We start from the raw sequence: 22,798 nt of genomic DNA on the forward strand, positions 1-22,798 counted from the left end.
TCTAGCATGATGGTCAACATATGGCTGTGGTGTATACGCTAGTTGAGGACATGTAAAAGACGATTTTTTATATATATATATATATATATATATATATATATATATATTGTCTTTCTTTTCAGTAGAAATTCTTTCAAAGACAAGCCTGATGTGCATCATCGATCATCCAACCAGGACAATTTTGGCCTGTATATTTTAAATTGTTACAAATATTTTATACTACTAAAGGCATTAGATGCTGTTTACCACTTTTAAGAGTTGTGTTGAACACCGATTTAACTGAAACAAATTATATTATTCAGTATACAACAAAATGCAGTTTTTTATCTGACAATCAATGCCCAAGCACAATTCAGTTCTATTTAACTATCAAGTACAATACCTTAACATATAATCTTTAAGAACGGTTTGTTTTTAAACATTTATTTTGGTACAGTTTTGATTTAACTTTTGTGTGCAATACATTTGAATCTGATCATTATTTAAATGTTTCGATATTTCAGCATTGTGTTAATGTTCCAACTGAACTGAGCAGCAATGGGTGAGTCCCGATACCAGGCACCGATATTTAAGGCAATAAATAAAGAAATAAAGAAATAAAAACAATATTGTGTAAGACCCCCTCGCCAGTAGTTGGCGCTACACTGCGGCGCATTGAACCATCGGCGAATCATTATGTGCATCAGAAACAAAGACACATTTTGCTCTTTGCAATTACGTGTCATTGTGTTAACTGAAATTTGATGTATCAAAAGTTCTCGTGGTATCGTATCGAACGTCCCGAGAACCGAGATGATTGCAGTTACTACCCGTTCTTTTTGGACGGGCATTTATTCGAGGCTAGGCGTTTGATCGTATCAAGCCAACGGCACACCTGGAGACCGCGTGGAATGACGATTTTGGTGTTTAAATAGACAATGTTTGATTCTCTTTTGTTTTGTGTGTCAGTTTTACGGTAAATTGCAACTGGGAATGGCAAAACACCTTGACGCAAGTACGCTTTGCGTCAAGGTGTTCTCTTATTTGGAGAACTACGTCTTCCTTTCCTCAAAGTGGTTTTATACAATAGTCCTCCATTTTTTGACAGCGAGAGAGTGACAAAAGGCACAACGGAATACTTGAAAAAGTGTGTTTTAATAAGCTTAAATGTGTTTAAAGCCTATGGGAGGGATACAACGATAAAATATTTTTATATGGTCTCTCTATATCACAGATTTTCACCTGCTAGCGGTGTGTCTCGAACGTATCCCCCATGATATAGGGGGGTTCACTGCATCACATTTTCATACATGCACGCCATTTCTAGTTGAAGTGAACAATAGATTCAAAAGATACCACAACGAGGAGGTCTTGACTGACAGTCGTCCTTGTTACAACGCCTCACACCGATTTCCTCCTCTTGCCAAAAACATTGTTGATGAGTTTGGCCACAGACTTGGAACCGCTCGGGCGTCTCCTGCGCTCCTTCCCCTTGCTGCCGGCGCTCTGCACCACCTTTGAGAATATAAGCGCCACCTCTTGGTGGTGCTCGTGGAACTGGCAGCGGAATTCGGCCGCCAGGCGCTGGCCTTCTTCGCGGCGCACCTCCCGCATGTGGCACAGGTCGTGCTTGTTGCCCACCACAGATATAAGCGACTCGGCATCCCTGATATGACATGATAATATAATAATATATTAATAAAAAACACAATATGTAATGTCGATCATATTGTACTGGTTAGACAAGGTGTGGGAGGAGTCTGGCCCACTTTGTTCTTTAATTCAGCCCACCGAACATTTCCATTATCAACAGAACTGTAATATTTCTTCCATTAATATGAAAAAAAAAGATTCTCTCATTTTTAATTTAATCATTGACAATTTAATTATATGGGGTGGTATTTTAATATCAAATATGGATGATTATGCTTTTTGTTTCTGTTTTTAATGGTATTGTTTTTAAATTTAGTTATAGGCGGAGAGAGAAGTGAATTAGCATCTTATTTCATTGTTTGAAACAAATACTAAAAAATCATAACAGTAATAATTTAGTAACCAAGATTTACTACACTACATGAGCATTGTTAAATGTTTACTGTATATAAATGTTTATTTTACAAATGTTTTTATTATTATTCACAAGAAATCCAGGCAATTATTTAATGATAAATAAAAAAATGATTAAAAAAAATTTCGCCCATTTTAAGACAATAAAATGGGTTATTTACCATATATATTTTTCCATTCTGATTTATAAATAATATTTTGTTCATTTAAAATTAAATGAAGAAAATAAGTAATCTGTTTTTCTGAAAGAGAAATACTTCAAATATAGTTTTTCATTTTAATTTTCTTACTCAATAAATAATTGTTAGAAAAAGGGAACAAACACGTTGATTAAGCCATTTTTCTCTTAAAATGGGTTAAAGAAAATGTTGTTTTCATATATTTATATAAATATATGTATATAAATACAATACAATATATAGAATTTATCCAGGGTATTTTGGATGACAATACCGTTTGGCCGATCCCGAGCGGTGGTCCCTGATGAGCTTCACTACGCTTCTTGCAGCAAGAAAGGATGAGCGGTCGCTAATATCGTACACCACGATGAAACCGTCAGCCCAGTGAATCTGGTCATTGAGAGTTAATTTACCCTGAAAGGACTGAGAAAGACACGTGATTTAGTCTCTGCCTTCCCATTTCAATAACAATGTTCGCTGTCCATCCCGTTCTGGATTCTGACCTGGGAGGACGGCTCATAGAGCTCCAGATTCATTTGCCTCCCGTCCATCGTCAGACGCTTTCTGTATATGCATTCTGTGAGAGGAAAAGTTTGCAAGTCAGTGATTCTCAAAGAGTGTGGCTCCCTCTAGTGGTATGCAAAAGAATTACAGCCCAGATATTGTTCAGTTGTATTTAACTTCTTAAATTCAATCCATTTTCATTTAATCTTTAAGAACTATTTATTTTTAAACATTTGGGTAAAAATGTATTGTGCAATACATTTGAATGAAATCATTAGGTACTTTTTTTTAACTACTAGTACTACTAGAAAAGCCCTAGATGTTAACTAGAAGAATTGTGTAACGTCAACTAGTGCATAGTTTTGCCTCACGAGTAAAACATACTTGTATTTTATTCAATATTTGTATTTTTCTTGTCAACTGATTTGGAAATTTGACAAAACCTGAATTTTCTTAAACAGATTTACAGACTACAATAAATGCAATTTTGAAGAATAATTAAAGCCATTATTTGGCAAAAGGTAAGCAGAGCTGCAGTGACTTTAGTTGAGTGTTAGGTCACAGCATTAGGTTCTGATAAGCAGCACATACGTCATTGGTTGGTATTTGTGTTTGAAGCCGTGTCTGCTGCATGCGCCACATGAACGGCTCTACAGAACGAACTGACAAGTGTATGAAGTGCTGCGGCCATGAGGGAAAATTCTATGTTCTATAATGTGTTGTGTATGTTACAATGATAAGTAATAATAACAAAAATACAATTTAAAAAACCTAACATACAACTTGCATGTAGTCGTTCCAAATTAAAATGAGACAGATGCAGTGCAGAATTGTGACTGAATAAGCTTTTTATTTACCTGAAGATGATGCATATTCTCCAATAAAGCGTTTCGTGAAGAACCGCACGATGAGGGCTGCAGAAAAGCAAATGTTACTTCAAAGAAATATTTCATTTTCGAGGGTTCTCGGTCCTGACATTGCACATTCGTACAATTCGGGTTACATCGGCCATCCGTCGTAAACCGAGGACCCACTGAAGTGTATTTCCCTTGACCTGAATTGTGATCCTCTTACCTGACTTTCCGACTCCTTCACTTCCGAGCACTGCAATCTTGATCTCGTTCATGTTCCCCTCAAAAAAACAAAAACAAAAAAAGCTCCAGGAATGAAAAGCATGCTTTATGAAAGGAGCGGTGGAAAGCGGAAGAGTTGAAGCCCGCTGGAGAGTGGAGTCGACTGGGGAAGTGGAGCCGCGGGGTGGGTGGAGGAGAAAGAGAGGCGGGGGCAAGGAGGCTAGAGCTGAGCCGCTAATGGGGGCGTTTCTTATTTGTTGTCGCCAAGCTTTCATATTTCACAAAAAAAAATAATAATAATGCAAACCATGGTTTCTTTTACTGGATCACCTGTTGCTAAGCAGTATTTGAGCTTTATATATATATATATATATATATATATATATATATATATATATATATATATATATATATATATATATAAAGTGCATGGGCAGAGCCAGGCATTTTTCAGTGGGGTGGCCCTTCATTATTTGCACCCTTGGCTGGCATTATAGTCTTTATCGACTGCTTCTGCTTCAGAATAGTACATATTGTAGAGGTACTACGCTAGTACTGTGTTGCCAATTCGACTCCAGGCACACCTTGCTCTTGCTTTTTGATGATTTCAAGTTTTCATTTAATACACATTATCTTCTTCTTTTTTTTAGGACCCATGGTTACAAAAAAAACCCCACATGTTGTTAAAACACCTTGGAACTGTTTTAAATTGAGAAAAAAATACATAATTTCTCCCTTAAGTGAAGTTCATCAGTCAAGTTTCGTGCAATAAAGTGGTAAAGAATGATGTGACGAGTAAACTGCTTTAAGACTTACTTGTGCAGCTTTTTAGTCAGAATGTGACACTTCACTAGTTCCCACCTCCCCCGCCCCATTCATAAAACAGGATGAGGTACAATTTCATGCAGCTATGATTTGGAAAGTGAGCAAGCGGAACGCAAATGGATCACATTAATGCCAATTGAAGGACTTTGCCGTGTATTTATTTTTATTTTTTTCGTGTTTCACTGAAATACTCACCGATTTGCTGTTTCTGTATCCAGGGCAATGTTTGGCGCCATCTGGTGGCATCTTGGTGCCAAGGAACTATGTTGAAGTGCAATCAGGAGCTTAATTTTGACAAACGTAATGCCTTGCCACTATCTTGGGAAAAAAAAAGCATGACAAGGTACTTTTTGTTTTGTTTTATTCTGAACTGATTTCCATCTCTAGATGCGATTTTTGATCGGTTTTCAAATTTTAAAAGTATTAAAATTACGATAATCTGAATCAATCCATCTTAAAAACTCCCAAATTATATCAATATGTCATCTTCTGGATCAAACAGAAGTGCATATTTGCTTATGTAAGTAAGGATAAAATAGAATGCACACTTATATATATAAACAAAAGAATAATGCATCTGAATGTAACTGGTTTTGGATGTAAAAATGTGTCCATAACATGCAGAATGGAGTGCAACTGACCTTTCTGAAAAGTCGAAGCTTAGGTTTTTCAAAAAGAGTAAAATAATGAAAAGGCAACGGCCCTCGAGTGAGCCTAAAAGTCTGAAGTGAAACTCTCAGACTGTCACCGTAGGATCCCGGGTCGTCACACACATATGCACACGCACGAAATTCCATCCAGATTTGGGAAAGAAACGTCTCAGAGGATAATGCAGCTTGACGTCGACGCCTCGGAACTGTTGGATGCAGATAAACAATAATAAGGCTCACAATATTGTCTATAGAGCATAACATTTAAATGAAATAAAAACAATAAATGATCTAAATTTTTTCACAACTTTTTTTTTTTTTTTTTACAGATATTGGAATCCATACTAATTGCTAGTTTCGTGAAACAAGGAAAGGATGAAAGGTTCACACCTGTGCTCTGAAATGGACTGTTTAATCCTTTTGGGGGCGCTGCTCTCCCACTCGGCGGCGCGTCGCTGAGCAGGCTCACCGGGCTCGTTGCTCACCTGCGTAGATAGAAAGAAAGCTTATGTCAGTCCTCTATACGTCAGATGTCACATCACTTTGTGAAAGTCGGACAGTCTTTCTTTGTGTATTAATTATGTATTATGTATCCAAAGCTTGCACACCAGCAAGACGCTCTATAACAACATTGAAATTCGTGAAAATGCAACATCTTAAGAGTCATAGAGTTGTTGTTTTTACTTTTATGACTGTGTGTATTTACCACGTTTCTTTTCCTGTTAGGATTGCTGCTGCTGCTGCTTTGTAAATTGTGGCCATCAGGAGCCGAGCCGAGGGGTTCCTGGTTGAAATCCTCTCGCTGAAGGACAACCGTCGACCTGGGCTGCAGCTTCCTACAAACACAGCAGTGCTTAGTATGTCGAGTTGACTTTGTATGTTTTTAAATGCCAAGAAAATATGTAACGCACGCAGCAGGGCGGCCCAGTGAGACGGAACGGTTTCATAGCTGCAAATGAAAAGGTAAGTAAGGGTTCAATGGTGTTTAGCATCCACCACGTCCCTGGTGCTCGGGCCTAAGCAGAGCTCATTGTTCATTTAGTGCCACCGAGCATTGATCTAGTCACTAATTAAGTCCCCTGTCTACGAGCTGTGGTGTGAAGAGTGTGTATCTGTAACAAACAGTGCAATAAAATAAAAAGCGGTAAAATAATGAGAATGACTACATTATGACGGGTAATTTTGTCATTCAAAATAATAGAGGCGAGGGCCCAAAACAAAACCCCCAAAAAAGTCTCAGATTCAGGGATGTCAGTCAAGCATTGTGAAGTCTTCTGGAAATCAATAATTTAGCTGTGTGTGGACACACGCACACACCTGACAGACCTCCCCAGTGGTGTGAGTGCTGCTGACCTCTGCTCCCATCGGCCTGTCCTCTGCTCGGTCCTATGCTACAGCTAATTACGCTCCCCGGAGTTTAGAGCCTGTCGATTGGCTCGTCCGCCGGGTGGTCCGGGCGCTTTGACGGCCTCCCCTCGCTCCTCCCTGACAACGGGATCAACTAATTAGCACCAGGGGCCTGGCACGGCAGGGTCGGGGGGGCCCTTATAGTATAGCTGGCCTTTGCTCGTTTCGGGGCAGGGCCGGGACCTTTCTCCGGAGACGTGGGGCCAGATGGACTTCCCAAGGTCCTGCTGACGGGTTCGGACTACAGCAGCAGACTAAATCGGTGTGTATCGTTGTACACATTATATCATTTTAGTGTGACTTTTTGTGTGGAACACCAAAAGCTGAGTTTAATCACCTATGACGTTTGTGTAAAGTGCTTGCGTGCATATTTGTTTGCCCATGAGTGATGTCACATCAGTTTGTGCTAACTTGTTATTTAGGCTAATACGCTTGCTAAAATTATTAATGAGCCTTATGTGAAGGTGGTTTGTTTGTGTTGAATAATTTAACTACTGAATAAAGTCGTTTATGTAACATGAGCTCATGGTGTACATGCTAGAAGCATGCTGTTGCTTTATGATCCTCTCTGTATTAAGTGCTTTGCCGCCATCTTGTGGCAGCTTTACATTATGACAAACCTCTTTTGCGGGGGTAATCGCAGCTTTTCACTGGTTATGGCATGGCTCCGCCCCTACCTACTGTAGTATTTTTATTTTGCTTAACCTCCAGTGCATCAGTTGGTTTGGGTGAACATTTTGATGTTCAATTATAAGCCTTAAAATACGCCTTCTAGGTGCTTTAAACACATTTACACTCATTAAAACACACATTTAAAATAATTGTTAACATTTAAACAGAAAGAAAATTGCAAGCATAAAATGTATGAATACTGAATAAAACTAATAAATACTCAAGATTGAGCAAAACTACTATTTGTTCATAACTGTAATAATGGACAATCGACTAGGGCTCTGCCAAGGCAAGACCTCCATATCTTAATTTGGAAAGCTTTAGCCATTGGGAGTAATGCAAAAGTCTGTGCCCAGGCACCTTTTTAAACAGAACCAGCATTACTGTTCTTCAACATTTGATGTTGCACCAGGTCCATACCTAACCGCAGAGGACAGGCTTTGGTACCAGTCATTAAAATCTTCCTGGTTGCTTGACATAAGCAGGAGTTTGGCTTTTGGAAAAGTCAGCTGGAAGGGGGAACAAGAACACTGTGGTTAGAATTCTACAAACCAGTGATTGTCAAAGCATGGGCTCCCTCTAGTGGGATGTGAAAGAATCACTGAATGCTAAGTACAATTCAGTTGTATTTAAGTTTTAAGTACAATAAATACATTTGCATTTTTTTTCCAGAACTGTTTGTTTTCAAACATTTAGTTATTTTACTTTTTACTTTTTTTTTTTTTTTACTTTTTCATGAAATGCATTTTCAACAAGTCACATAAAGACAAACAACAATTCCACCCACATTTATAGTCTTTAATGAACCTCATATGCATTTTTTTGGAATGTGGGAGGAAGTCCAAGTACCAAGCGCAGGATTCAAACCCAGAATCTCACAACTGTGAGGTAGATGCGCTACCCACTAGTTCACCGTGCTGCCCTTTATTCGCTGAATGTGCATTAATATAGAAGATAACATTCCTTTAAAGCTTCCCCTGCACACATTTTTTATTTCATTTGATCTAAACACATATACTGAGGAACTGATATTTTTGCATTTTTTTCCAGAGCTGTATATAAATTAAAATGTCAGGTTGTTTTTATTTCATAGCTTCAGAAACCTCTGTATAACTGTAATAACCGTCTATAAACAGTAGGAGGCAGGCCATAACAGTAAATAGCTCGACCCTGCCTGCTCACCACAGTTTATCACATTTATCAGACTATAAAGACATTTGATACGAATTTATTGCTATAAACAGCACAAGAGTGTACTGTCAAACATGACTAAAAGACCTTTAGCGCAACCCTATAACAAAAGCTCAAAATAAGGCCTTCACTTTATTAAATGACCTTTAACATTTACCTGAAGGAACTAAGTTGTTTGGTGGCGAGATAGTTAACTTTTTCACGAGTATTTGGAAGGAACTTAGAAGCTTATCCAACATTTTTCTTTAACACAGTGGGGGTGGGGTGTCTCTTATTATACATTAAATAGATTAAGATTTAAAAACATTTCCTCCATCAGACGTATTATCTAATTAAAGGGGCTGAATTGAATGGTGTGTGATATGAGGCACTCGATTCACGCATAAGTAGAGTCCTCTTCTTTTTGCAGTGCAGTAATTAGGGATTTGTCAGGAAATCTGACCCTTTTAGGTAGAAACTACTTTGTATAATAAGGATGACAGAGCGCGGCGCACATAATTTCGCTTGATTATTTATACATCAAAGAGAATCTGTCGGGGATGTGGGAAAATATTCCAGCAGCGAGGGGAGAAAAAGGAAGTTGAAGGGAAAAGAAACTAGGGGTGAGCCGCAAAACAAACAACTCTGATGGAGGGGAGGAAAAAATACAATATATTTTAATAAAAGTGTTTTTTTTTTTTGACTCACAAACTTTGCATATAGATTGCCATGGCATTTACAGCTGTCAAATTTAATTTAGCTTTAATTCTTCATGGCACCAGATGAGGAGGGCCCTGGAGTGCTGACAGACCTTTTTTTCCCCTTGAGTTCAGGTAGTTGCCCGGGATCAATAATGTGTCTTTATGAGAAATTACGGGTAATGCTATTGAGTATGCATCCGGGCCTCGCTGGGATAAGAGGCTAATGAAATGCCATTTCTGCCATTAGATAACGCGACGGCCGGCTGGCAGAAAGCAGCAACGGGGCTTGAGGAAGATGTATTTACTGGAGGGGCCGGAAGAGATGGATCTGGCCCCTAATCTGATCCAACAACTCAGAGATTATCTCGCAAGACGACTGCCATCACTGCATTGCTTGGCTGTTAACACACTCCATGCGCTAATTTCAACAGCATTATCTTCACGAGCATTCGTTTGGAGTGCTAAATGACTTAATAAATGTGATTTTGTTGCCCCCACTCCAATATCATTTAGGGGCATTTATCATATCATGTCCTTTTCCACAGGCTGAGCCTATTTGTTAAAATTAATTAAAAGTTGAATGACATGAAAGTTAACAAAAGGAGGGTTTTCTTTAAAGTCATTGTAATTTTACTAGAATAAAACCAGATATTTTTGAAGATAGTCATATGTTAAGTGTTTAAAGGGAATTCAAAGATTGGCCCACACACATTCTTTCAATTCCCCTGATAAAAAATTTGACTTTATTCTCAACATGCTACAGTATGTACAGTATTTTTTTCTCCATAAAATGCGTTTTTTAAATTAAAATATACAATTTATTTCTTTTTACAAAAATATACAATTATTTCAAAATAAAAACAATTATTTCAAAATAAACAACTTTAGTCTGAAAAGTATACAACTTTTTTCCTGCAAAGTATAGTTTTTTTCCCCCTCCAAAATATACAACATTAATCAAGAATATATCCAACTTTTTATTTTCCAAGCTATACAATTTTTTTCTCAAAAAGACTACTATTTTCTTAAATCTACAACTTTAATCTCGGAAATATTTGGCTTTTCTCTAAAATGTCCTTTTTAACGTACTGTCACAAGATCAATAAAACTACAAAAGTGCTTGCTAAAAATTGTGTTTTCTCTTTATGTCCGTGTCGATTGTCAGTCAACCAGGTCATGGCAATCCGCAAAGATGAATTTAGTATTTTTGTCTTTTTTTCCGAAAATGTTCAAAAAATGATATTTTGGCAGTTATGCGACTAACGATGTGTGACTTTGCGTTCCTAAGAAATAATTATAAAATGTCAAAATTAAAAAATTGTGTGATTTTGAATGACTGCCGAAAAATACAAAGAAGAACGAGTCGTAGTAGAAGAAGAAATAGAAGCAGCTCAGCTAACTGTTTATCTGGTGTCAACGTTACGATTGGGAACTCAACCAATGGTTTTTGGCCTACTGCACGCTCAAGTCCAGTGTGTATCGACATGAAAAGGAATTGAATACCGCAAGCAGCACAATCAAAGCGCAGCATAGCTGCTTATGTATGAAAGCAACACACATTAGCAGCAGAACATAAAGTGCTCTCCGAGACGGCATATCAGCCGAAATGAATATTGATACCGCGCAGCATTGGCAGTAAACACTTGCCGCATAAACGCTTTGGTTGCTCGCTCAATGACGCGCGACTCATTCCGTTGAATGTTTCATGACAGCGACTACATCATTTAGACGTAATTTGTCAGCCGGCAGTTGCACTGAGACCTGGGAGACAGAGCAGACCAAAGGAAGAGAAATATTAAACGTCAAACTTTTGGGGGGTTTGAAGGGGGACTAAAGGAGGGGGAAGTAATTGACACTCGAAAAGTCTGCCGAACGTCACGTTACATCAAACCACTGCAACTGTCAAGGACTTAAGCGAAGAATCAAACATGCAACATGCGTTAAAAGTGGAATAACGCCGGCGCGTAGTGCTCACTCATGTGCTACTTGAGTCAATAAGCAGATGTCTGTACACCTGCTGCAACATGCTTACTATTGCATTAATTAGTAAACTGATACATACGGTTTAAGTTTGCTCACTTACAAAGACATTAAGGCCCGCCGCACACCGTGTGACGCGGTCGAACGCGACTGAACTGTTTTCAAGATTGGCAGACCGTCAGCCACAAGTTTTTGTGCGATTCGAAGTTTGAATTGGAAGTAAACGGCATCGCAACGTTGCAGACGTTACTGCCGACGTTTCACATGAGCTTTCACAACAACAAAAATTACATTTCTGAGTATGAAGCGAGATCTTGGCCCCCATATGTATTTTGTGTATGTGTTTTACAATATTACTTGAATATATTTGGAATTTGATATGGCTAAAAAAAGCAAAGCGTGTCAGTCAGTGAATGGGGAGCGTTTTCAAATATCTACACTCCACTATTTTGCGCCCATTTCCTCTCTTTGTATTGTTATAATTTCGCTACAGTGGCCAGGGCTATCAGTTTCTTCCTTGTCAATGGCGCCATTTTGTTTATAATTCAATAATTACAAAAATACAGTCAAATATATGCTGAAGTTAAGGCAGAACTGTGGAGTACTGGTTAGCTTGGCACAGTCAAGAGGTTGTGGGTTCGAATCTGGGCACCCAGACTTCCTCCCATATTTACAAAAACATGCATGTTGGCTTAATTGAAGATTCAATTGCCCATCGGTGTGAATGTAAGTGTCAATGATTGTTCAGTCCAGGGTGTACCCAGCTTCTTGCCCAAAGCTGGGTTCGGCCGCAGCACACCAGCGACCCTAACGAGGACAAGTGCTATAGAAAATGGATCGATTAAAAAGACAAAAGACAAAAACTCACACTGAGCAGGCCACCTTTGCCCTTGGTGTTGCCGAACACCTTTTCCACGGAACACTCCCGCAAGGGGTAGGCGCGCTGGCCGGCAAACTTGTCACTGTCTGTGGGATGCAGGGCGCTGCATCGCTTGGCCTGCAGAAGCATGTCCGAAAACAGGAAGAACATCTTGGGTTTCACGTCAGCTCCTTTGGAAGGAACCACCTTCAGCCAGCCTTCACGGATGTACCACCTCCCTGCAGGAGACACATGCAAATGCACCACATATGGCCCCTCAAAGATACTGCTGTTGTGCCACAAATACACTGCCTAATAACAATGGCAAACACATATTTCATTATACAGTAAACGCCCGCTAAATAAAAGTGGAGAAATCCTTTTCAGTTATTGTCGGTCTATTGCGGATTTAGGCAATGCGCTGATTGATGTAGAGAAATGGTGATTAGTGCCATCTCTTTTGCATAAAACGACAGCGGTTGGACAACAAAATTAATTAGACTCCTGCAGGTCAAGCTGACATAAAAACCGAGAAGATGACATGAAATCTAAAGACAGACACAGTGGGAGGTACAAGCCTATAGGTGTGTAGCTGCTGCTCATCTCTTTGATTGGCAGTGGCATGACCACGGCTAATAAGCAAGAGGCTGACATTTGGATAGATAAAGATGAACATTCAAACATGGGTCCGGGGTATTTTTTCTAATTACCCAAGTTAGCCGTCTGTGATTGCACCTAGCCTAGGTGGCCCGAGCCGTGCCTTTCGGGCTCACCGAGGACATTTGCTGCTACAGACAAGCCTGTTGAGATGAAGTGCAAGGGTCAAATTGCTTTTAAAATGCCATAGGTGTCACATGGAAAAACAGTCTGGAGATAGGAGTTTCTCCATTGAGAAGCAGTGGTTCGCAAACTGTTCAATTTAATGTTACAATAAAATAATTAAATTAAATAAAAAAATTTAAAAAATCAATCACTTTGTAAAGGACAAATAATTAGGTTTCGTTTGATGGATTATCGAGATACGAGCCATGTTTCAATCTAATTAAAGATGACTAACCATCCTAGGGCTGTACTTCCGAAGTTACAGATTGACATCTTAAAAAAGACTGTGATGTCGGCAGGTGCCGTTTCTTCTGAAGAACCGGAGCGAAGACCGCCGTTGGTTTTCGTAATAAATCAAGTGGAGGCGTCATAATGGAATAGCGGAACACGCCATCGCTTCTAATACATGCTTGAGCAGTAATGTGTTGCATGTTTGCTCAAGCATCAGAAAGCTGCTGGTGTCCAGTGTACTGAAACGGATGCACTTCAAAGACGTCAAGTTAAATTTCATGAATTCAAATCAACACCAGAACAAACTGCTTTTTTTTCTTTTTTACTCTATCAGCTGTACCTTGACAGAAAATGTTGACAAGGTTCTGAGAAGTTGGCAACACTGCAAGAAGAGGAGTCTCTTTGTGGACCAGGTACTTCTCAGACTCCCTGCCAGCATCTGACCGTCCGCGGGGCTTTGAGGCAGCAGTGGGTTCAAAGAGCGGGAGGTGCCGAGCACTCCTCTCCATGTAAAGGCTTTTCAGTGTTCCTTGTCAAAGAGCACATCGGCTCCACTACAAAGTCTTTTGGGCAAGGCCGTGGTGGGGGGCTGAGGAAAGGTGGGGCAGGAAATAAAAGGTTCATCTACAAAGGGTCCTGTTCCTCTGTACTGTAGAGATGTGACAGAATGAGGACAGGTCAGATTTGGCCTTAACTGGGCATACATTTAAGTAACTAGATTTATCGAGTTCCAAAAAAGTTAAGTTCCCCACTGGCTTTCTCCTGCACATTGGAGAAATGTACACTATGAACCTATATTTTCCATCCAATTACTAAATAAACTGCAGTGATGGGAATATGATTTCAAGACAAATTTTAAGCTGACAATATTCACACATCTTTAAATCATAAATTCAAGTTGGGTATATGCACGATTTTTAGACTTTTTGTTTTACAGCCGTTCTTGTCCTGCTCGAGAATCCAGACTGCAGGGGAACTCTGTCTGCTACTCGTGATGCCGCAGAGGAGCCCGTTGCCTGTCCACCGGCCAAGAGGAAGCCCAGTTAGCTTGCAAGCTAGCTGGTGGCTATCGCTGCTCGTTGCGCCATGGAAAGCCCCCACGACGACCCGGTGGGATATAGTCCAGCCACCGGCGAGTAAGGACATGCAATGTGCCAAGTCACCGACCCATCACGACAAAAGAAGCCCCCATCGAAAGCTCCAGCTAAACCCCACTACACGAACATACCATATATAATTATCTGAAGTTAATTAAACCCCACCATTATCATTATCATGTTCTCACATTGGGACAGAAGGGAAACATGAAACAGTTTGGTCTGGGGTCATTGACCCCAAAAGGTGGGAATAATATAGAAGGTATATATGGTAGAATGAACAAAGGCAAATAAATAGTTCACAGAATTCCGCAACCCTAGTACTCCTACTTTGATGTCGATCTTAAAATGGTGCCTTTATAGAAATGGCTGTGATGTTATTATGCCTCACAAATAATTTTCTCAAGAGACACCTGAGATATAATGACAAAATGTGAGATATCTTTGTTTTTTTGTTTGAAGGGACCGGCAGGCAGACATAAATCGGTATTCTCCGAGGGAAACGGGCCGTCTGTCTGCTGTATCGATGTCTCATTGATTCAGGCTTTGTGTCTCACAGTAGCTTCACCCCCCCCCCCCCCCCCCCCCCCCCCCCCCCCCCACCCCCCCCCCCCCCCACACACACACACACACCGCATCTCCTACAGAGCTACTTAATATGTTTGAGGGGCCTGATGCGTCTCATCTGTAAAAGGCAGAGGTTTGCTTTTTCCACCCTACATAAGATGGCGATGCTGGTGCGATGAGAAGCAAAATGGGTCGGTGTGAGGCCGCGGCTGCTCTGAAGTCGGCCTGGTGGGACCGGGGGTTTATTGGCTGGGAAGACGGCAAAGTTGCGAGGGGCCTGAGAACTTGGTGAATGAAACGAGCTTTTGAAACTTCCCACATCGGCATTAGAGAAATGCCGCTGTTGTTCGACACTTGCGCCAGCACACAAAAAAAAGAAGAAAAAAACAGCAATATCCAAGAAAACAAACACAGCCACATACACGTGTGGCTTGGCACATACATGCATTACCCATATAGAGAAAACACACACACTTTGGCTGCCTTTTTATCAGCGAGTCCGCAAGATGAGACTGGGCTCTAATTGGTCCTGGGGGAGATTGGCAGGGCGAGCGGAGCAACGAGGAGGCCTGAGCCCCCGGGGATCAACAACAGGAGGCGGGAAGAAAAGGGCCACCGCTCCACAAGTAGAGAGGGAAAACAATGGAAGAGGGGAAATAATTAAGAAAAAACAAAGTTAAGGGGAAAAGGAAAATCATTCTAAGTACGCCGGACCGAGAAAGTTGACCTGATTATGAGCAATAAAAAGACTTACATACTGTATATAATTTATCTTTAGTAACCAAATTTCTATATCTACACTTGCACCCCCGCTTAAGTCCCGCAGGAAACGGTAATAGATGCGGAGAGGGGTGGTTTCAGATACCGCTTGAACCAGATGAAAAGAATAAGTGATTAGAGGCTCCCTAACCTGCAGCCAACACCTTCGTCTTTCGCCCCTTCAGCAGTTTTTGCACCCGGCACAGCTGCAGGTGGTTCTCGTGGCGCCGGGTATTGTTCTGGATACGCTGGTGCAGCTCTTCCACCGCAGCCACCGCCCCTGGGGCAAAAAAAAAAACCATCAAAAAAACACACATAAGGCTTCAACAGTACTTGTGTGGATGACTTTACTTATACCTTAACTACAAAGTCCATGCAGGAGGGGAAAAAAGCAGCAGAATCATCCGTTCTCCATTTGTACCAGTAGTCAAGGCAAAAGTGTATAGCACATTGTCTCTGTCTGTTTAAAGAAGACTTTTTAAGACCATTTTTAAGGCCTCTTCAACCAAATTTCAGACCTCCCAATCACAAAAAGTGATCACGAGGAGAAAGGCTCATTAAAAAATATTAGGAGACACTTTGCAAAGCAAAGCTTTTTCCACAGAGCAGAGACAATATACTGTATGCTTGTGGGAATGGTTGTAGGCTCTGTTTGTATGTGTTGCTGGTGCGTGTGAGTTAAAGTAGCAGTTGTTTGAAGGTTTACAATTCTCCTAACATCAATGCTAATTTCCATTACCCTGCCGATGGTCATTCGCATTATATGAACTGAGCAGAATCGTTCGACGATTACATGGTTTGGTTGAGCATTTTGGTGTTTAATAAACAATGTTTTATTCTCTTTTGTTTTATGTTGCAGAATTAGAATAAACTAACCTGGGACAAATAAACTAGGCTTTACACGATCAGGATTTTTGGGGCCGATCAGTGAGTTTAAACAAACAATAAGCGATCAGCGATCCGATCAGAAGATGGAGGAATGTCTATTTAAATAACCTGTTCATTTACTGTATATACTTGTGTCCTTAATTCCTCCAAAAATGTATATTTACAATCAATAATGTGTCTTTGTTCCTCTATTTATGCCAGTGACGCACAGTGACAGACAGAACAAATGAATGGTCTTCTATTAGATGCCAGGAAGTAAATACAGTAATTCATGTATCCACTTTTGTGACATTTTTGTTTGTAGGTGTAAAATATGTCCCTTGCCTCCATAAGGTTGGAAATCACCGCTCTAGTCAGATCGTGTATTCTAATCAGAACGTCCTCTCCTGTCCTGAACACCGGTGACCACCAACACACGTTTTTCCCCATTTTGTCCTTATAATATAGTCGAGCCGCCTCGCTCCACACTTGTCGTCGCCGTCGCCACGGTAACAAGTGTATCCGATCGCATTTGAGTTGACAAGATGAAGCCCAATGATCGGAAAAAACGGGATGTGGTGGTATCGGAATACAAGATTTTATTGCAGTAGTCTGATATAGTATAATGGTGAATGAGCAAGTCTGTCTTGTAGTCTGGCCGACGTTTTTTTTTTTTTTTTTAATAACATCATTGCCGTTAGATATTTACAATACTACGTCAAAAGACACGCGACAAGGCTAAAAATAAACTAGCCGTTGGATTGAAATATACAGTGCATGCGGAGTTAATGTCTTTTGCGGAGCCGATCAATGACGTCATTGATCGGATCGGCAAATTATGACATTAAAGCCGATCAGCATAAAATGCTGGTGTAAAGTCTAAAATAAACAGCTTGAAGCAAGCACGCTTGGCCTCTTATTAAGTTTAAATGTGTTTAAAGAGTGTGGCTAAACTCACACAAACAAATAGATTTTTTATATCGGCTCTACAGTGTGGGTCAAAAGTAACTAGGCATTACAAATTTTTGTCATTGTCGTCATGACGAAAACACACTTTAAACAGATAACACTAAAGGGGATTTCTTATTATTTCCCAGATAGCCTGTCACTTGACTATTCAGGAGCAAGCTAAGACGCTAACTGTTTGACGTGAATGAAGATTTACTTTCATTTTCCCAAGTACAAACAAGAACATACATCATTTGTTTTCATCATGTTGTAATAGGAATATTAATTTTATTACCAATCTTTAATGCCAAGTCAGTTAGTTTTAGTTGAGTTTAGTAATTACTTTTCACCTATGGCAGGTATCACGCTTTAGGGGCATTTGAGCTTCCATCCAATCCCCAATCTATTAAATCTTCTCTTACTAACTTTAATGACATTGTTCTTTCATAGTATTGCAAGTTACTGCAACAAATATTTGCACCAGAATAATTCATCAAAAAGGACAAAGCCATGAAATTACTACAACGGAACTCCGATAATAGCTGTAAACATTTAGAGCAACATCATTAACACATTCCATGTAACGACGCGCGGCTGAATCCTAATTTCAAGCGCAACATTTCAACTTTTGTTCTGAGGAATGAAAGTCTGGATGAACACGAGCCTCCCGGTGACGTGCCTCTACTAAAATAATCACTGCCTAATTGGCTCGCTTAACTTCACAACAATTACAATGTAAACCAAACAAGGCATCCGTGTAGACTTTTCCCCTTTGTTATGCTTGCTGGGAATATTTTTAGGTCGGCTGCCTCAGAAAAACAACAACTTCTAATTACCGTATTCTTGACATGAGATCTGGCCTAGGCATTAATAATACATCGAGCCCATTAGACACGCTGAAGAAATCTTACAATTCTTGGAGTGCTTTATTCCACTTATTTACAATTTAGACAGGGTTTGACCATTGAACAAACGCCGGGAGAACTTTTACGACAAAGTCTCAGCTTTATATCTCGGATCGCACCTTGTTACCGCGCTTGAGTTGTTCTTCAGTGTGTCATACTGTATACTCCCAAAGTGCTGCAATTAAAACAATAAAATCGAGCGAGAATGCAAAGCAACGCAGAAAAGAGGACCTTCAGGGGAGAGCGACACGGAGCAACACAAGAGAAAACAACAACAACAACAAAGTTCTTCGAATGTACCGCATGTGCTCGTTTCCTTAATCAGATACAATGTGATTTGTCAGAAATATCTTTTTAAAATAATTCCCATTGCAATACAATCGGGCTGACGATGGGAAGTTCTTCCCCCCACCCCACACACAAATACACCCCACCCCCATAAAAAGCAGCAGAGTTTAAAAACAGATCTCTAATGAGAAGAGGAAGAGGCGATGGTGGAGCACTTTCAGATATGTACCTTCATCTTAGAGGCATGGGCTGTTTTAATTTGTAAGCAAAGGCAGCACATCAGCAATGAGATTTTAATTGATACACATAAATAATTCCTTGTGTATATTCGCACTTCAGTCGACTTCGCTGTTTATTTGACGACTGAAAAGAGTCATTATCGAGATTTGTGTTGATGTTGGAGGACTTTATTTATTAATATTACGCCTGCTTAATAGCCTCTGATCCACTCCCAATTAATTATGTCAAAATCCACATCAAACCAGAACTTGCACTCACATTGAGCTTTGCCTCACTTTCATTTCTCCACTGGCTGAAGCGCTGCTGCGACAATAACAGCAAATAGGGAATAAAAGGGAATGCTAACGCAGTCTTTGTTCGCCAAATGAAGATAATGAGGGCTTTCTTTTAGAATGACTGTCTGGTGACTGACTGGTACAGTCAAAGTTTTCAGTGGGTTTTCTTTGTTTGACGACCGCGGAACAAATGTACCTACCGTGCAACCTCTAAAGTCGAGGTTAAATACCGGTAATTTGGAATGCAACCCAATTTTCTAAAACAATAATAATTTAGGAGGCATGAGTTCAAAGTATTACCTATACATATGTGTTATAGGTAACATCACCCCCCCCCCCCCCCCCCCCCCCCCGGCTGGCTGGTTGACTCATTCCGTCCATCCCAATTTGTGACCTGTGGTTTAAAGTGCATCATCCAACACCCATCACTTGTTCTAGCTACTAAATCCTGAAATTACACAGAAACGTGTCAATGCAAACCTTGGCATCACCCACTTGAGAGCGGATGGAAAGTGCAGTATTCATCACTGAACAATAAAAATGACTGACCTTGCCACGCAGCAACGGGGAAAAAAAATACATTACTGAGGCAGACTTACGTGAAAGCTGCTGGAACTCTGGGTTATCTGGACTTGTATGTGCAGTCATCTCCTGCAGTAGACGTTTATACCTAAGAAATAACAAAATAATAAAATGCCCCTTTGGTCAAAACATGTATGTAAACACAGCCCTTACATGGTATATATGATAAAAGGATATTTTATTTTCAGCAAAACATTTGCAGCTTGGAAGCACATAACTCGGGTCAAAAGTTTCCACCATGTCAATAAAGCAGTGCCTTCGTAATGTATAAATGGGCGGGATGTCTTTGGAGATGTTTAGCATGAATGACTCCGTGATTGCCTTCCATTTGGTAAAAAAAAAAAAATGTGAAAATGATACTGCTCTTGTTTTTTTGTTTTCTTGCTTAAGTTGTGAGTCGCATTTTTGGAAAATAGTCGCTAGAGGCGTCAGAAAAGTCACCAAATACTGAACAGTGAAAATGTTGTTAATTCGGTAACACTGACTGTGCTTTTGTAAACGAGCACCACTCTGTTCACAGCCATGTTGTGAGTGGAAGCAGCGCACATCAGCGGGGACGCATTTTGAACTACTGATTACAAAAATAATAAAAATAAAAAATAGATTTTTTTAAAAATCATCCTGACAAATAAACTTGCTTTAATCGATACAATTGAATTGACAAATTAATTGCCCAGTGCTATAAATGAGTTTCATTTACTTTACTTTTCCACAATATTCTAACTTATTGTGATGCGCCTGTATTTAATTAACATGACTTATTTTTTAGATATTATGTTTGTGTGGTAATGTTTTACATTTTTCTCAAAAACACACGCACATTCACGTGCATAATCTATCAATATACCTAATTATTGTTATTTTAAGATCACGTTTTATATGAAACGTGTATATTGAGTTGACGTAAGCGTGTTATGATATCTCTTCATGTTTTTTTTTTTAACCTTTTAACGACTTAACCTTGGAATGCACTTATTGATTTTTTTACCATGCCGGCATCTATAGCCCTCATTGTTCGGGCTGAGTTGGTTGCAGAGACATAGCGGTGCCACTGAGTGAGGTCATTAGGCAGGAAAAAAAGACTACCTGATTGTTGGTATACGGCAAGGGCGAGTAAAAGTATTATTGTTTGCATCGGTGTGCGAGTGGTAGTTTAGTGGCACAACAGATCGCGCTTTAGTAAATGTATCATGCAATGTGATGTTTTTCAGCACTTTTATAAGATATATACCGATAACTGAGCATAGGGCTCGCTCTTTCTTCGATTAGCAGATATCGTGAAAAGATTATCCTGACCAATTATCCTGTGGTGCGGTTTTGTTTTGTGATTTTTTTTTTCCTCCATGATCTGCTTTGAAAACGGTCCAGGCCGACAATCGTAAATGTTAAACCTGTTGTTTGTTGTTGTTATCGATTTTTTTTCCTTTTTTTTATCGTGTGGGATAAATTGCTTTCAAAAATCTGGATGCTTTAGAAATAAAAATATGTTTTGTATTTCTTAATCTAGACCCCCTTGTGTGCTACAGAATTGGAAAAAAAAAACAAGCACAGTTTTGTGGGGGGGGGGGGACGGTAAAAAGTGCTGACTTCACTCACAAATTATGTGCTAAATACATAGTGAACTGAACAGTATGGCCTTGTAGAAGCGTGGCAATATTTAAAGTCAATAGTTACCAAGTAGCACCACTTTTTCTCTCTGCATTGCAAACACTTCACATTCTATTCAAAATAAAAACATGAAGGAAAAATGATGTCACTCCTTTACAAATTGTGAAAATAAGGAATGCTAGGCCGGTCAAAAGAGCAGTGGCTGAATGTTTCTTCACAAACGCAAACATTTACTGTATGAACCGAAAAATGTTTGAAGAGTTTGCTTTTCTGTGAGTCACTGAACTAATTATTTGTTGTATAACCGCTGTTTCTGAGAAGTGCTTTACATCTGTGTTACGTGGAGTCGAAATGTGAAATGCTATTCTGGTCCAGGATGAATGGACTACAATCCACAAAGGAAGAGTGAATATTACACTTCTTCACTTTCTGTAAAGGAATAACATATCAGATAATTTTTTTTTGTTTTTTTGTTCACGTTTTGATTTGGGCGAGAATGCAGTGTTCCCAATGCATTTTTGTGTATGTAAACCATTGAAATGAATGGAAATGCCCTTAATCCGTTTCATCCCCCAATAAAACACCAACAAATTGTAATGTGTTTTTAATCATAAAAATAGCACTCTACAGTATTGTATTTAATAAAAACATATTGTAATTAAATCAAATGTAAAGAATTAAACCGTTTGTGCATCATGATTAATTTATTTTGCTGCTCCTTCTGGTGTGAGCACTTTGGCACCAGGGGGCAGTATAAAACAAACGTAATACACAAAGAAGAGATTTACAACTAGGTGACTCAGTATGCTGCAATAATATAGGTCGTTTTTGCAGAGTTTAAATATCTGTTGCTTAAAGGATAAAAAAAAAAAAAAACAGTAACATCGGTGTTAGTTTCGTTAGCCCAGCTTAGGTGTTTTGCATCCTGTGTTCGCATTAAGCCAGCGGCGTGTCGTATAAGGCGAACTTTTGTGGTTGGTTTAAAAACATTGACAACAGTAAACTTCAACTGGGAGTGGCAATCAGTCATACCGCGAAAAACTTGAAGTCGAGTTACCACTGTGTATACTGTAAATGTTATTTATTTGTATTTATTATTGTTATTCTTAACACAAATATACCTAACCATCTGTAAATAAGAGGTGTGATACAGTAGGAACAGCAATGATAAGTGGCTGCAAGTAGTTATTATTTTAATACTTGATTAATCTGTCGATTATTTTTTAGATTAATCGGATTTAAAAAATATTTTCATTTCCATCGTTTTTTTCAAAAACAAGACATTATTTCAAATTGACAGGACAGAAAATGCATTTTAATCTAACTGATTAAAATTCAGTTACAACATGGCCAAGTCATGTCAGAAAACGGGCTAACATGTTAATCATTGTCTTACAAAGTAAAAGCAGATGTTTAAAAATGTCTTATTTCGATTAAAGACATACACATACATAATCAGTCTACTTTCATGGAGGACCACAGAAAGCGGAGCCCATTTACTGTTTTGGACAATTTTAAGTTAAACAAGCACTCAAAATAATTA

The 22,798-nt window shown here is 39.4% G+C and overlaps 2 protein-coding genes across 3 annotated transcripts in view; both read right to left on the reverse strand.

Annotated features, from left to right (window-relative positions):
• Positions 1-186: 186 nt before the first annotated feature.
• Positions 187-5,385, reverse strand: rergla (RERG/RAS-like a). Of its 2 annotated transcripts, XM_061762516.1 has the most exons (7): positions 5,269-5,385; positions 4,823-4,945; positions 3,804-3,861; positions 3,587-3,643; positions 2,729-2,802; positions 2,500-2,648; positions 187-1,645 (listed from the first exon to the last, which is right to left on the reverse strand). In XM_061762516.1, exons 2-7 carry the CDS (start codon positions 4,871-4,873, stop codon positions 1,381-1,383), a joined length of 654 nt encoding a protein of 217 aa, XP_061618500.1. In that variant the 5' UTR covers positions 4,874-4,945; positions 5,269-5,385; the 3' UTR covers positions 187-1,380. The 2 variants fall into 2 exon arrangements, with proteins under 2 accessions (XP_061618500.1, XP_061618499.1); XM_061762515.1 differs by lacking the exons at positions 4,823-4,945; positions 5,269-5,385 and having other exon boundaries at positions 189-1,645; positions 3,804-4,112.
• Positions 5,347-22,798, reverse strand: part of arhgef39 (Rho guanine nucleotide exchange factor (GEF) 39) — a 31,623-nt gene continuing 14,171 nt past the window's right edge. Inside the window, exons 6-12 of the mRNA XM_061762514.1 lie at positions 19,665-19,735; positions 15,694-15,822; positions 12,076-12,305; positions 7,777-7,865; positions 5,984-6,113; positions 5,668-5,762; positions 5,347-5,483 (exon numbers count right to left, since the gene is read on the reverse strand). Coding sequence (XP_061618498.1) covers positions 5,447-5,483; positions 5,668-5,762; positions 5,984-6,113; positions 7,777-7,865; positions 12,076-12,305; positions 15,694-15,822; positions 19,665-19,735 — 781 coding nt within the window. The 3' untranslated portion in view covers positions 5,347-5,446. The remainder of the gene's footprint in view (positions 5,484-5,667; positions 5,763-5,983; positions 6,114-7,776; positions 7,866-12,075; positions 12,306-15,693; positions 15,823-19,664; positions 19,736-22,798) is intronic.

This window comes from Phyllopteryx taeniolatus, chromosome 22 (genome assembly GCF_024500385.1).
Source record: "Phyllopteryx taeniolatus isolate TA_2022b chromosome 22, UOR_Ptae_1.2, whole genome shotgun sequence".
Classification (NCBI taxonomy): Eukaryota; Metazoa; Chordata; class Actinopteri; order Syngnathiformes; family Syngnathidae; genus Phyllopteryx; species Phyllopteryx taeniolatus.

Coding starts and splice junctions, on each gene's coding strand:
- rergla (XM_061762515.1), bottom strand. CDS start 4,077: ATGAAAGCTTGGCGACAACAAATAAGAAACGCCCCCATTAGCGGCTCA. Junction 3,644..3,803: donor TGAAGGAGTCGGAAAGTCAG/GTAAGAGGATCA, acceptor GCTTTTCTGCAG/CCCTCATCGTGCGGTTCTTC. Junction 2,803..3,586: donor AGAATATGCATCATCTTCAG/GTAAATAAAAAG, acceptor TTCCTCTCACAG/AATGCATATACAGAAAGCGT.